Here is a 14,939-nt window from a genome sequence, read left to right on the forward strand (position 1 = left end):
CTAAAAGCACATGGACAAAATATACACCCTGTAATCACACAGGAACCATAACCAAAAAAAGAAAAAAGGGAAAAAGAAGAAGAAGAAAAAAGTAAACCTGCAATATCTGGGGAAAGGACACTAAGAGAAAAAAGTAGAGAAGGAGAATAATTAAGAAAAAATGGGAAAAATGCAAAAAGTAAAACAAGCAATGGAGTTAACTATGAGAAAAAAGGGGGAAAATTTAAATTAAAATAAAAAAAAAAATTTCAATGAGGAACAGGGAAAAGAAAAAAAAAATCTGTAACTAGGACCTGGGAGGGGAAGACTAAAGAATAATAGTGAAAAGGACAAAAGTATTAATAATGATAGTAGTTGTAAAACAGACAAATATAAGCAAACTAAACACTAGAAAAAAAAGAAAGCAAAAGAGAAAATAAATAAAAAAGAGAAAAAAAAAATCATTGGAGGACAGGGCAGGGCACTCAGGCTCTGTCTGAGCACACAGACTGTGGTGGAGTCCCTGTGGGCTCAGAAGGTAGGTGGGAGTGGGGGATGGCCGCACCTCCAGTTAGCAAGTGGGTGTAGGGTACAATAGTAACAAGAAGAATTTTGCACCTTTTCAGTTCTGCAGGTCTGGAGTGTCCTTGGGATTGCTGGCAAGCAGAACATGTTCTTAAGACCCTGGAATCTGGGAGAACACTGTCTCTTTAAATTTTCAAAATGTTCAAGCTGCTTGTGAACATTCAAAATGGTGGCACCCTCTGGACAGGCAAATGTCCACAGCTCGGCCTGCCTTTTCACCTTCTCCATTTATTATTCCCCAGCCACCAGAGCAGTCCTCCGTGCCATCCCTGGTTAGTAGGGCTGATTTTTAGGTTAATTCTTAGGTCCTACCTGCACTTGGGAATCTCCAAGCTGTCTGTGCCATCAGGATCACTCAGGATCACTGCCAGACTGCAGGTCCGTATGTCTTTTTTTTGGTACTTTCTTGCAAATTTTTCTGCTAGGTGGGGTTTAGTCCACTTCTATATCCTTCCCTTCAAAGGCTCAGGGGTCCAGGATTATCTTCTGTGTCTGTGTTAATTGGTTTCCCTTTTCTTTGTTGAAGAGGGTCTGTGCAGTCTTTCTGTCTAGTCCGCCATCTTACTGGAACTCCCCCTAATGACTCTTTGACAATAAAAAACTTTTCTTATAAAAGGGAGCATGGCAGTTCTGGCAAGATGGCAGAATAGGCAGATAATCTACACAGACCCTCTGCAACAAAGCAATGAGAAACCAATTGAAACTGATACAGAAGATGATCCTAGACCCTGAGGTTTGAAGGCAAGGATAAAGAGGTGGATTAAGTAACAACTAGGAGAAGAACCTCAATAAAAAAGTAAGTGAAGAGACAAATGGAACAGCGGACTGCCTGATAACCAGGAGGCACAACTATTATCAGTATTTCCTGATAGCAACCTGAGAATAAGCTCTGCACACTAATGACTACATGGGCAAGGACTGCATTAATGCATGACAACCAGGAAGGAAAATGGCAAGGTAGGAGAAAAACAGAGCTGGTGGCTATCCTAAGGGCATAGCCATTTTGAAGATTGGCCGGTGACAGAGGTGGCCGTTTTGGGTCTATTCAAGTAGCATTCTTAACTGGACAGTGACATAAGAGAGGGCTCTGTTTGCCAGGCTGACAAATGGAAAGTTGTGATATTTCCCTTATTGCTCTTTTACCCCATGCTTTCTTGATGAACAGGGATATGGCCATCCCCCGCAACCCACCTCCTTTACAGACAGGATTTACATCCCAGTCTCTGTCCTCACAGAGCCTGGGTGCTGTGCACTGCATCACACAGTTTTGGTTTTGTTTTTGAACTCTCCTTTTTATTTTCCTCCTTTTTTTCTCTCACTCCCTTTTTTATTCTCTTCCCAGTCCCTGGTTCCTGGGGTATTTTTTTTCTTCTTTTTTTTCTCATCCATTTCCCTAGTTCCCTTCTTTTTTCTTTCTTTTGGTTCTTCCCATCTCTTGTTTTTCCTTTTGCAGCTTTCCCATTTTTCCTTTACTATTCTTTTACTCTTGCTCTTTTCCATCATTTCTGCCTCCCCAGATATTGTGATTCTTTTTCTTTTTCTCATTATCTTTATCACTTTTTAAATATATATTTTAAATTTTTCTTCTCATTTCTTTGTGTGTGTGTGTGTGTGTGTGTGTGAGAGGGAGAGAGAGAGAGAGAGAGAGAGATTGTTCCTGATTGTTTATGTGGTTTGAATTTTTTGTTCTCTTTTTAATATTTTTTGGGGGTGGTTTATTTATTTTTTGTCAAGTGGAGTGGGAGAGCAACTTTTCCCATACAACCCAGCCATACCTGCATCTCCAGCAGCCCCATCCACTCAGTGAGAGCCACCACTTGCATTTGGACTAACTGACCAATGATAGTTGGTGACCAATAAAAAGTCAACTTTCCTTCAATTGCTCTGTATACACAGCTAATACTGACCTGTGCACACACTCTCATTCTCTATCACACCCACCAAGAGACAAGGGTAAGTGTCCTAATGCTAACAACTAGCAAATAGAGGAGCACTCACACAGCTATAGCAAAACAAAATAAAGGAAAAAATAATCTTGTGTGAATCACACTGACATACAATCAAGAATGAAAAATAAACCACAATGTCTCAGAGACAATAGACCACCACAGCCCACACAAAAAAGCAAGATAAAGTACTACAAACAAGGGAGTAGGATACAAACCCAGGAAACATCCCTGAGGAAGAAGCAGCATTGGAATGCCCTTATAAGGAATTCAAAAGAATTATATTTGAGTACCTTCAAATGGATTGAGAGACAGATCAAGGAAAACACTGACAAGATCAAGAAAAACACTGACAAAAATAAGGGAAACATAGAAAAATCTCCTGACCAATTTAGGAAAACAATATAAGAACAAATTGAGAAAATAAAAAAATTAGAAATAATACAAAAACAACAAATAGAAATCCAGAAGATTAATACTAAGATTTCAGAAATAGATAACACATTGACTGGGCAAAGGAATAGAAATGAATCAATGGAAGAAAAAATTAATGAGATTGAAGACAAATACCTCAATACTACTTTGTTAAGGGATCATTCAGACAATAGATCAAAATAAAGTGACAAAAGTCTAAGATTCATGTGGAATAACATCAAGAGGAATAACCTATGTGTAGTCAGAATTCCAGAACAGTAAGAGTGAGACAAAACCACAGAAGAAACTTTCAAAGAGTTGTGGGAAGAGAATTTCCCTAATATGAGGAAAAACAAGACTATAACCATTCAAGAAGATCAATGACCCCAAGCAGGATAGACCCCAAAAGAAATCACCAAGATATATCATATCAAACTCACCAAAATCTAAGACAAAGAATGAATCCTGAAAAGAGTACGTGAAAAACAAAGAGTTACATAAAAAGGGCAATCAATAAGACTAAGCTTGGATTTCTTGGCAGAAACCATGCAGGAGAGAAGGCAATGGCATGAAATATATAACCCTCAAGGAAAAAAAAGTTCCAACTAAGAATTATATACCCAGCAAAACTGTCCCTCAAATATGAGGGTGAAATTAGCAGATTGCCAGATAAGCAGAAATTAAGGGAATTTGTTCAAACCAGACCAACCTTACAAAAGGAACTCCTTTGGACAGAGAACCAACAACAGCAAACAAGAACTGATGATTAACACAAAGGACAACATAACTCAGAAACCAACCCAGTTGTAGAAGTATCCAAAGTAAAATAAGCTTACAAGACTGTAAACAGGGAACTAGAGACATTAATTTGTAAATGAGGACAACTACAAACAAATAGTGTAGTTACAGGTTCTAAATGGTCAGACATCAAGACAGTTGTGAGATGGAACAGACAGTTGTAAACCTGGGAAGAAAATAATAAACCAAAGGATAACCTCAAAGAAAAATAATAAACCTTTGCATCAAAATACAAAAAGAGGACAAGTGCAGATATTTAGCAAATACAATAGCAATGAAGGAGATGGTAAGACAATTCATGAAAAAAATGTGCTCAGTACAGAAAAGTATATGGAACACAGAAATCAGCAACACCACGGGGAAAAAAAAATACACCAATAAATTCATACTTATCAATACTTACATTGAATGTATATGGATTAAATGCACCACCCAAAATATGGAGAGTTGCACACTGGATAAGAAAACATAAAACTGCAATATGTTGTCTACAAGAAACTCACCTTGGACACAAAGACAAATACAGACTAAAAATCAGAAGCTGGAAAAAGATATATCAAGCAAATGGCAACCAAAAAGGGTATGAGTGGTGATATTAATTTCTGATAAAACAGACTTTAAAACAAAAATGGTCATAAGAGATTATATGGCCATACCATTATATAATGATTAAACGATCAATTGAATAAGAGGACATAACTATAATACAAATCTAAAAACTCAATGAAAGAACCCCAAAATACATAAATCACACTTTAGCAGAATTGAAAAGACAAATAGATAAATCTACAGTAATAATACACCACTTTTAATCAAAGATAGAACAACTGGAAAGAAACTCAACCAACATGCAGAAGAACTAACCAATAAGATCAATCTACATGACCTTATAGACATTTGCAGAGCACTGCTTCCCTCAAAGGGGGGCATATCTCACATTTGTAAAGTCAATTTGACTCCTCTTTGGATTTCCAAGGCAGTATCTCTACGGAGGTAGATTGTAGATTGCCCAATCTTCCTTCTGAGGAGTGGCTGGTGGGTTTGAACCACCAGTCTACTGCTTAGCAGTCAAATGCCGTAGGCACTACACCACCAGAGCTCCTACTTCACCCAACAACACCAAATATACATTCTTTTCCAGCACACATGAAGCATTCTCCAGTATAGACTGTGTGTTAGGCCACAAAGCAAGCCTCAATAAATATAAAAACACTGAAATACTGCAAAGCATATTTCAGATCACAATGCTATAAATTTAGAAATCAGCATTAGGAAGACCAATGGAGAAAGAGCGAACACGTGGAAACTGAGTAATACCCTCATCAAAAATGACTGGGTAAAAGAAGAAATAAAAAATGAAATAAAAAAATTCCTTGATGCAAACAAGAATGAAAACACAACACACCAAAATCTTTGGGACACAGCAAAAGCAGCGATCAGAGGGAAATTTATAGCAATAGATGCACACATCAAAAAAGAAGAAAGAGCCAAAATCAACACGTAACCCAACATATCCAACAGTTAGAAAAAGAGCAGAAAAACAAGCCTACAGTCACCAGAAAAAGAGAAATAAAGAGTTGAGTGGGGGGAAAAAATGAAACAGAAAATAGTAGAGAAAATCAACAAGACTAGAAGTTGGTTCTTGGAAAAGATTAATAAAATCAACAAATCACTGGTAAACATAACAAAAGAAAAGAAGGTGAAGATGCAACTAACATGAATAAGAAATGAAAGAGGTGACATCACAATAGAACCAAGAGAAATAGAAAGAATAATATCAGCATACTTGAAGGCTGGTGGTTCAAACCCACCAGCCATTCCTTGGAAGGAAGATGGGACAATCTACTTCCATAGTGATATTGCCTCAGAAACCCAAGGAGGGGTTGCTATGAGTTGGGTCTGACTCAATGGCATATAACAACAATAACATGAAGAACTGTACTCCAACAAATTTGAAAACCTAGAAGAAATGGGCAGATTTCTAGAAACACACTACCTACCTAAACTAACACAGACTGAGGTAGAAAATTTGAACAGATCCGTAACAAAAGAAGAAATTGAACAGGTCATAAATTAACCAACTACAAAAATGTCCTGGCCCAGAAGGATTCCTGGGGAATTCTACCAAATGTTCAGGGAAGAACTGACACCAATCCTACTCAAACTACTCCAGAACGTAAAAAAGGATGGAATCCTCCCAAATTCATTTTATGAAGCAAGCATAACCCTGATACCAAAACCAGGCAAAGAGACAACTAGGAAGGAAAAGTACAGACCAATAGTCCTCAAGAATATAGATGCAAAAACATTAAAAAAAATTCTAGCCAATAGACTCCAACAACATTATCAAAAAAATAATACATCACTATCAAATGGGATTCACACCAGGTATGCAAGGATGGTTCAACCTTACAAAATAAGCAATCCATCACATAAGTAAAATAAAGGAAAAGAATCACATGATCCTATCAACAGATGCAGAAAAAGCATTTGATAAAATTCAACACTCACTCCTGATAAAAACTCTGAGAAAAATAGGTATACAAGGGAAATTCCCCAACATAACAAGGGGCAGATATGCAAAACCAAGAGCCAACATTATTCTCAATGGAGAGAGACTGAAACTATTCTGCATGTGAACAAGAATGAGACAAAAATGTCCTCTATCTCCACTTCTATTCAACATTGCAGTGGAAGTCCTAGCCAGGGCAACAAGGCAAGAAAGAAATTAAAGCCTTCCATATTGATAAGGAAAAAGTAAAACTATTTCTATTTGCAGATGATATGATCCTATATGTAGAAAACCCAAAAAAGAATAGTTATTTTGGCAAATATCTTGTTGTGTATGTTGTCACCACAATAAAAGTAAAAGAAGAAAAAAAAAAGGAAGCATGGCAACATGTTCAATATTTGAAAAAATATTGCAAACAGTACTTGATTTCACAGGCCCGTGATAATAGGCATTTGAGCTTATAATCACATTATAGTGTATGTTAGTTTTTTACATCCTGTAATTTGTAATCTATCATATCCATTTTAACAGTTCCATGTTATTTTGAGTTATTATATTTATTTTCATTACAGGTGTGAGCATGTATGTGTATGATTGTGTGACCTAGATTATGATGTGAAATACTATATACTTTATTTAATGGAAATAGTCAATAATGCAAACTGTATCCCTAGGTCAATTTTTAAAGACTTGTTTCAGTGCTTTAATTTATAATCACACTATATTCATATTGAAAGATTTCAATTTATTCACACATTATATGGCATGCAGCTTCCAGAGAGGTCACAGTACACAGGGTTGTACAAAAAGACCAAATCAAACTGCATTTATCAAGCCTCTCACCTTGCAATACCTAACTTAAATCAGGGTTAATATTCGATAACGATTCTCTGTCACATCTGGTCACAGTGAGATTAAACTGTCTCATTGGTACCTAAAAACCACAACTCCCCTCTCCAGCAAAAAAAGAAATTGATCTTTTCTTTCTATCAGAATTCAGTGTTATGTGGGGATGTTGTTGTTAGTGCTGTTGAGTTGATTCAACTCATATCAATCTCATATACAAAAGAACAGAACATGGTCCAGGTCGGCACGGTCCCCACGATCCTTGCTGTGCTTGAGCCCACTGTGCAGCCAGTTATCAATCCATTCACTGAGGAGAGAGGCTTCACTTCCCTCCAAAACTGTGGGCTGGAGACCCTGAGATGCTGAGACGATAATTAAGCAACATAGAGAAGAGAGAAGTTTTAATCTAAGTCATGTGGGTGAGGGAGTGGTGAAACTGCACAGGGGATTTTCTCAGGACAGAAGCCTTAGTCTGACAGGAATGGGAAGAAAACTAGGCAATGACACAGATGCTGCAGTGGGAGGTTTTATGTTTTATTTATATTGAAATTAGATTATATTTTATTAATCTAATTAATGAAATTAGATATTTAATTTACAAATTTACATTGTAGAAAGTACTTTCTATCTTCTCAATTAATCAATCTGTAGAAAAACAGTCTTGGATTTTCTTAGTTATCTATCATTGCTGTAACAGAAATACCACAAGTGGATGACTGTTCTGATTACCTAGTGCTGCTCTAACAAGAATGTACCACAAATGGGATGGCTTGAACAAACAGGAGTTTATTCTCTTATAGTTCAGGAGGCTAGAAGTCCGAGTTCAAAGTGCCCGGCTCTAGGGGCTGTGTGAAAGCCCTTCGACCTTGGGCTTCAGATCTGCCTCTTGCTCCTGGCCCAATGAAGCTGGAGACATCTCTTAGGCAGCTACTGGCTGCTGAAGCTAACAAGCCCAAATTCAACAAACAAATGGCACAGTCCCGATGTTACCAAACCGCATGCAAGGCCATGGATTCAAGTCCATTCAAAGTCCCAGGACTGGCAGAACATGGCAGGCTGCTGAAAATGACTCGGTTACATGCAGGGTTCAAGCATACCATAAAACTAGGAACCATTCCCAAAGCTGCTTCTTATATATGGGAAGTAGACCACATACTCAAATGCAGCTACTCAGCTGCTCACAGTAGATTCCACCATGGAGTTGATTGCTAGTCTCATTATGGGGAATACTACGTCCAGCTGCCCAGCACTCAACCAGGTCTACCCAAGTTGACACACAAACTTAACCACCACAATGACTTTAATAAACAAATTTATCTATTCACAGTTTGTTATTGTTATGTGCCATCGAGTCAGACCCAACTCATACAGACCCCTCCTTGGGTTGCTGAGGCAGTATCACTATGGAAGTAGATTGTCCAACCTTCCTCCCGAGGAGTGGCTGGTAGGTTTGAACCACCAGCCTTGTGGTTAGCAGTCAAGTGCATTAGGCACTATGCTACCAGAGCTCCTGGAAAGTCTGAATTTAGGGCACTGGCCTAGAGGAAGGCTTTCTCTCCCTGTTGGCCCTGGAGGAAGGTCCTAGTCTCCTCAGCTTCTGCTTCTTCATTCCTAGCAGATTATCCATCTTCCCCCATCTCTGCTCACTCAGTTGCCTGTTTAATCTCCTTTATGTCTCAAAAGACATTGACTCAAGACACACTCTACACTAATGCAGCCTCATTAACATAAACCACACCATTCCCAAATGGGATGATAGCCACAGGCATGTTGTTGTTGTTATGTGCCCTCAAGTTGGCCCTGACTCATAGTGACCCCTATTTGAGTTGCCAAGGCAGTATCACTACAGAAGTAGGTTGCCTAACCTTCCTTCTGAGGAGTGGCTAGTGGGTTTGAACCACCAGCATTCTGGTTAGCAGTCAAGTGCCTTAGGCACGATGCTACCAGAGATCCTGCCACAGGCATAGAGTTATGATTTACACATTTTTTGGGGACATAACTCAATCCATAAAGAGATGTTCCAGCCCCACTTTTGCTGGAACTGGGAACGTACGTAGGGAAGGGAGGAGTTAACTGGTGTCCAGGTGTTCTGGTTACCTAGTGCCACTCTGACAAGAATATACCACAAATGGGATGGCCTTAACAAACAGGAGTTTATTCTTACAATTTGGAGACTTTAAGTCCAAGTTCAAAGTGCCAGGCTCTAGGGCCTGAATGAAAGCCCCTCAACCTTGGGGTCCAGCTCTGCCTCCTGCTCCCGGCCCATTGGAGCTAGAGGTGTTTCTTCACTCAGACACCTGCTGGTTGCTGAGACTGAGAAGCCCAAGGTTGACAAGTAAAGAGGCATAGTCCCAACGTTACCAAACCACATGGCAGGCCATTAACTTAAGTCCATCATATGTCCTAAGGTCAGCAGAGCATAGCAGGCTCCTTAGCAATGACACAGTTATGTGCATGGTCCAAGCATGCCATACGCTAGAGAGTATTCCCAAAGCTGCTTCTTATATATGGGAAGCAGACCACGTGCCGAAAGTACCTACTCAGCTGCTTGTGGTAGATCCCACCAAGGAGTTGATTGCCAGTCTCTTCATGGGGAATAACTACCACCAGCTGCCCAGCCACTCATCTAGGCCCAGCCAAGTTGACACAAAAACAACCACCACAGTGGGGGTGGGCTATTTTCGCTGTATCCTCACCTAATATTGATAGGAACACAGGCACATTCAGACATCAGTTGCAGAAAGGGAAGTCAGAGGTTCTTGAATCACAAAATGGGACATGATCAAATCTTGTGTCACTCAGTCCCACACAAGGCAGCAATCTCAAACTGTAGAAGAAAAGAATCGTGAAGAAATTCAGATCAGTCACTACAAGTGTTGACACTCTGAAAATGTGCAAATCCAAAGAATTCCCATAATGTGGTTGTGTCCCCTCTGCTACAAACCTTCTCCTATGTCAGCCCTCCCCACCCCACCCCCAACCCCCAGAGTCTTGCCATTAGAAACTGGGAGAGAAACATCAGAGCCCTGGGTACTATCACTGCCTGGAAAAGTACAAAAACAGGATCTGGTCAGAGCTCACAGGAGATGAAAACTAGGAGAATGTGAATTATGGGGTGAGAGGATGCCCCCATAGATATCCATCTACACTGTCCTAAGGGTCTCAGGATCAGCCTCCCTCCCTCCATGCTTACTTGCAGCTGGACTGTAGTTCCTTCCTTTTCCACCTGTGGGGAGAAAGCATTCTGTGAGAGATTGGGAGGAGGCAGGACCTTGAGGTCCCAGAAGAGCTGGGTAGTCCTGGACACCAGGAAAGGTCCCAGACCGGGACTGCAGACCCAGAGCAGGATAAGGAAACACAAGGAAAGATGTACAGGGACTGGACCAACCACCCTCCTGGGAATCTCTTCTCAGTAGGAATTTCCCCTGTGACTACTGAGAATCAGGTCTCCATCACTTGAGCCACTAAGGTGAAGATTTACCCTTCATTTTCACATGTGCTTTACAGAAGAGCAGTTGTTAGCATGCAGGGTCTGAGACTAGGTGAGCACATGTGTGGATGGTGCCTTGCCCAATGAGGCAGGACTACAAGGCAAATCACCTGCCTGCGACTTGAAACCACCACTGGGACAAGAAAACTCGGACCCCACCCCCTTCTATACCTGAGCTCTTCTTCCACCAGAAAACAACTCCAGCCACCACAGCTCCAGTGGCCACAAGGAGAACCAGGCCAACAATGATTGTCACGATGGGGATGTCAGACTGAGAACGGGGCTCTAGGACAGGGAGGAGAGGTGAGAGGGCCTGACATTGCCGCAATTGGCCAGAAGGCCTCTTGCTATCCCTGAGAGGAGACTCCACCCTCATCAGCCTCCTTACCCCATCTCAGGATAAGGGGCTTGGGCAGTCCCTCATGCTGCACATGACATGTGTATTTCTGCTCCTCTCCAGAGGGTACCACCACAGCTGCCCATGTCTGAAAGTTCCCATCCCCTGTAGGTCTGGTCTCCACAAGCTCTGTGTCCTGGGTCAGCTCTTCCCCGTCCCGCTGCCAGGTCAGGGTGATCTCCGCCGGGTAGAAGCCCAGGGCCCAGCACCTCAGTGTGACCTCTTGTTCAGAAATGGGATGGTGAGCCACATGTGTCTTTGGGGGTTCTGAGGGAAAGAGAAGATATAAGAACTTTCATTACCTCCCATAGGCCACCTGAGCAGGATTCATGTGATCATCTTGAGAATGGACAGGGCAATTGGGGGAGGGGAGAGCATGCAAAACCCAGACCCCAGCCTGTTACAGGGATCTGGGACAATCTATTCCTTGTAAAGTTATAAAAATCAGGGTGAGGCAGCCCAGAATAGGATGTTCTGGGTATCTGAGGGGAGAGGAGGGATTTCTAGTTTTGACTTGAGTGGGTGAGAAACTCTGAAAAACTGGAATCAGACCTTCAAATTCATTGGGTATGGGGCAGAGAACAAAGTTTATCAAGGAGAGCCCCTGGTGGTTCTTAAGGTAGATTTCAGGATCAAGGTGGATTTCAGGATTAAAGGATACTGCTAATCATTCAGGAACCACCTTCCCTATTATCCCCAGAGAGAGTGGATCCCTTAACTGTCTCTGAGAGAAAGGAGGGCTCCACTGGGCAAGTTGCTCTCTGGTATAGGATCTGGAAATCTGGGCTAACTCCTCACTCTCCACCCTCATGGGAGGGGTATCCTGACATCTATCCTACTTTCCTCCCTTCCTTTTGAGAGGCCAGGAGAGCAGAAATAGTCCTAGTTCCAAGGGAGTTCAGGGAAGTACCCTAGGGCCCCTCCTACCTGTGCGAAGCAGAGTCTCTTTCCCTTTCTCCAGGTATCTGTGAAGCCACTCCAGGAACCTGCCCTCCACAAAGTAGGCCCTGTAGTACTCTGCGGAACCGGCTTCATCCCACTTGCGCTTGGAGATCTGAGCTGTGGTGTCTGCGGCAGTCCAGGAACGCATGTCCTCGTTCAGGGCGATGTAATCAGCACCATCATATGCTTGCTGATTGTATGCACGAAGGAGACGCCCGTCGGGCCCGATGTCGCAGCCATACATACCCTGGTAGGTGTGAGACCCTGGCCCAGCCCCTGCTGTCAGCCCAGCCTTGGTGGTCAGCCATGCCTCCCACCAGCTCTGACTGGTCAAAACCCCACCAAAACAAACCAAACACACTGCCATCAAGTAATAGTGACCCTATTTAGGACATAGTTGTTGTTGTTATGTACCGTGGAGTCGGACCCAACTCCTAGCGACCCCTCCTTGGGTTTCCCAGGCAGTATCACTATGGAAGTAGATTGCCCCATCTTCCTTCCGAGGAGTGGCTGGTGGGTTTGAACCACCAGCCTTCTGGTTAGCAGTCAAGTGTCTTAGCCACTATGCTACCAGAGCTCCCTTAGGGCACAGTTGTTGTTGTTGTTATGTGCCTTCGAGTCAGACCTGACTTATAGTGACCCCTCCTTGGGTTTCCGAGGCAGTATCACTACGGAAGTAGATTGCCCAACCTTCCTTCCGAGAAGTGTCTGGTGGATTTGAACTGCCAGCCTTCTGGTTAGCAGTCAAGTGCCCTAGGCACTATGCTACCAGAGCTCCCTAGGGCATAGTAGAACTGCTTAATTAGGTTTCTGAGGCGTTAAATCTTTATAGAAGCAATCTTCCTCATCTTTTTCTTCAGAGTAGCTGATGGGTTGGAATCACCCACCTTTTGGTTAGCAGCCAAATGCTTTAACCACTATGCAACCAGAGCTCCTTGTTGTTCTTATGTGCCCTGGAGTCCAACCTGCCTCATAGCAACCCCTTTTTGGGTTTCCGAGGCAGTACCACAACCGAAGTAGATTGCCCCATCTTCCTTCCAAGGAGTGGCTGGTGGATTTGAACCACCAGCCTTCTGGTTGACAGTCAAGTGCTTTAGGCACTATGCTACCAGAGGTTATTTGGTTGTAAACTGAAAATGAAACTGGAACAAAAGCCCAGGGCTCTTCTTTGGTCTAAGGGTCCTCCAGGTCTAAGGGCCTCGGGGTGAACTTCAGACCTGAAGACTCAGGCCACCCACCCTGGGGAACTAGGGACCTCTTGACCTGCGACCTGGGCAGGCCATTACTCACCTGAGTCGCTCTGGTTGTAGTAGCTAAGCAGGTTCTTCAATTGCACTCGGTAACTCTGTTCGCGGTCTTTGGCAACCCAAGTACTGTCATCCCAAAAATCAGACTCCATGAGCTGCATCCAGGACGCTCGAGGCTCAGCCCTGGGATTCTCAACATCGCTGTCGAACCGCGCGATCTGTGTGTCGTCCACGTAACCGACTGCGATGAAGCGGGGCTCCCCTTGGCCCGGCCGGGACACGGAGGTGAGGAAAAACCTCAGGGAGTGGGGACCTGGAGGCAGGGAGCGGCTGAGACCACTGACCCCTCTCCCCGCTTGGCGTCCCAGGTCCAGGGAGGGGAGCTGAGGAGTAAGGAGGAGGCTGGTAAACGGAGAAGGAGCAACTGGAGGAGCTGGGCCTGGATACATGGGTGGGAAGAGGAGGGGGCGGGAGACGCGGGAGAAGGGTGATTCTGGACGGAATGGGCTCCAGGCGGCTTTGGGCCAGTGACGGCGGGGGTGCGGCTTCACCGAGGGTCCTGTGTCCCACTCGGAGGTTCCCTTGCTCCTCCCTCCGCAGAGGCCCTTTCTCTCCCGACCCCGCACTCACCTGCCCGTGTCTGGATCAGGCCCAGAGCCCCCCAGAGCAGCAAGAGGAAAGTCCGGGGTATCATATCCCGGGTGCTGGACTTCTACCATGGATCCGCTAACCTGAGGTTCCAAGCGGAATTTAAGATCAGGAACTGCGATTACTGTGATTGGCTTCCCCAGAGATCTCTGATCCAATTGGCGTGAGAAGTAACCTGTGTCATGTGTGTCCAGGCAAAAGAAGGTGACACAGGTTTGAAAGGACAAGTGAAAGTCAGGGAGAGCAAGTAATCAAAATGGTACCTCCCAACTCCTGACACAGCAATAGGAGCCCGAGAACCAAGCCAGGATACTGACTTCATTCACAGAGTCCTGGGCCAGGAACTGCTTAAGTCAGAGGAGGTTGTTCCTTTCAAAGTCCCTGTTGTGTGCCAGGGAATGGATTCAGACCATCTTTATAAAACAGCAGAACTGCACCACAGGGTTTCTTAGGCTGTAATCTTTAAAGGAGGAGATCACCTGCAGAGCATCTGGTGAGTTCCAACCACAGGCCTTTGGATTAGCAGCCAAGAGTGTAACCAACCATTGCACAACCAGGCTCCTTGGAATTTCTACTCACGTTAACAAATTATGAGAAACCCAAAGAGATTTTGTTTATGTGAGTTATTTCTACTGATATTAAACCACATGAGACATTGAAACAGATTTAAAATTATTAAGTTAATTTAAAATAAGATTTTTAATTGCTTAAATGTTAGTCGATAATATTTTAATGAAAAACAAATATTTTCCAAAATAAAATAATGTAGAGAGAAGATTTTACATTTTTGGCCATTACTTTCAATAGTAAATGACTTCTGTGTCAAAAGAAGACTTCTAGGTTTTCATATCTGTTTCTGCAATTATTCTGTGATTTTTTGAGGTCTATACAAAAAAAAAAAAAAAAGGAGTATCACAAAAAACATGAAGTTGGAAAAGGGAGAAGCATTTTTAATAGCTTTCCCAAGTAATTGTGAATGTTCATCTTTGATACTTTACTAGAGCTACAAAGGTGGTAGTTTCTTAAAGGCTAGCTTCAATCAGAAACCCTGTAATTGATCATTTCATATTCTGTTTATTAAAGCTCATACACACATGTTGCACATTGGATGAATCTTGTACTGATGCATCAGTTT

At 42.7% G+C, this 14,939-nt stretch overlaps 1 protein-coding gene across 1 annotated transcript; it reads right to left on the reverse strand.

Annotated features, from left to right (window-relative positions):
• Positions 1-9,313: 9,313 nt before the first annotated feature.
• LOC103210641 (patr class I histocompatibility antigen, A-2 alpha chain-like) lies at positions 9,314-13,850 on the reverse strand (the record flags this gene model as incomplete). Its single annotated transcript, XM_042783069.1, has 8 exons — positions 13,787-13,850; positions 13,200-13,469; positions 11,895-12,173; positions 10,959-11,234; positions 10,742-10,855; positions 10,274-10,306; positions 10,086-10,123; positions 9,314-9,322 (listed from the first exon to the last, which is right to left on the reverse strand). Coding segments are annotated over exons 1-8 (1,083 nt in total), but the record flags the coding sequence as incomplete, so codon positions are not given.
• Positions 13,851-14,939: the final 1,089 nt, after the last annotated feature.

The sequence above is a fragment of the Orycteropus afer genome, unplaced genomic scaffold (genome assembly GCF_000298275.1).
Source record: "Orycteropus afer afer isolate SDZICR_OR568_19922 unplaced genomic scaffold, OryAfe1.0 scaffold00632, whole genome shotgun sequence".
Taxonomy (NCBI): domain Eukaryota; kingdom Metazoa; phylum Chordata; class Mammalia; order Tubulidentata; family Orycteropodidae; genus Orycteropus; species Orycteropus afer.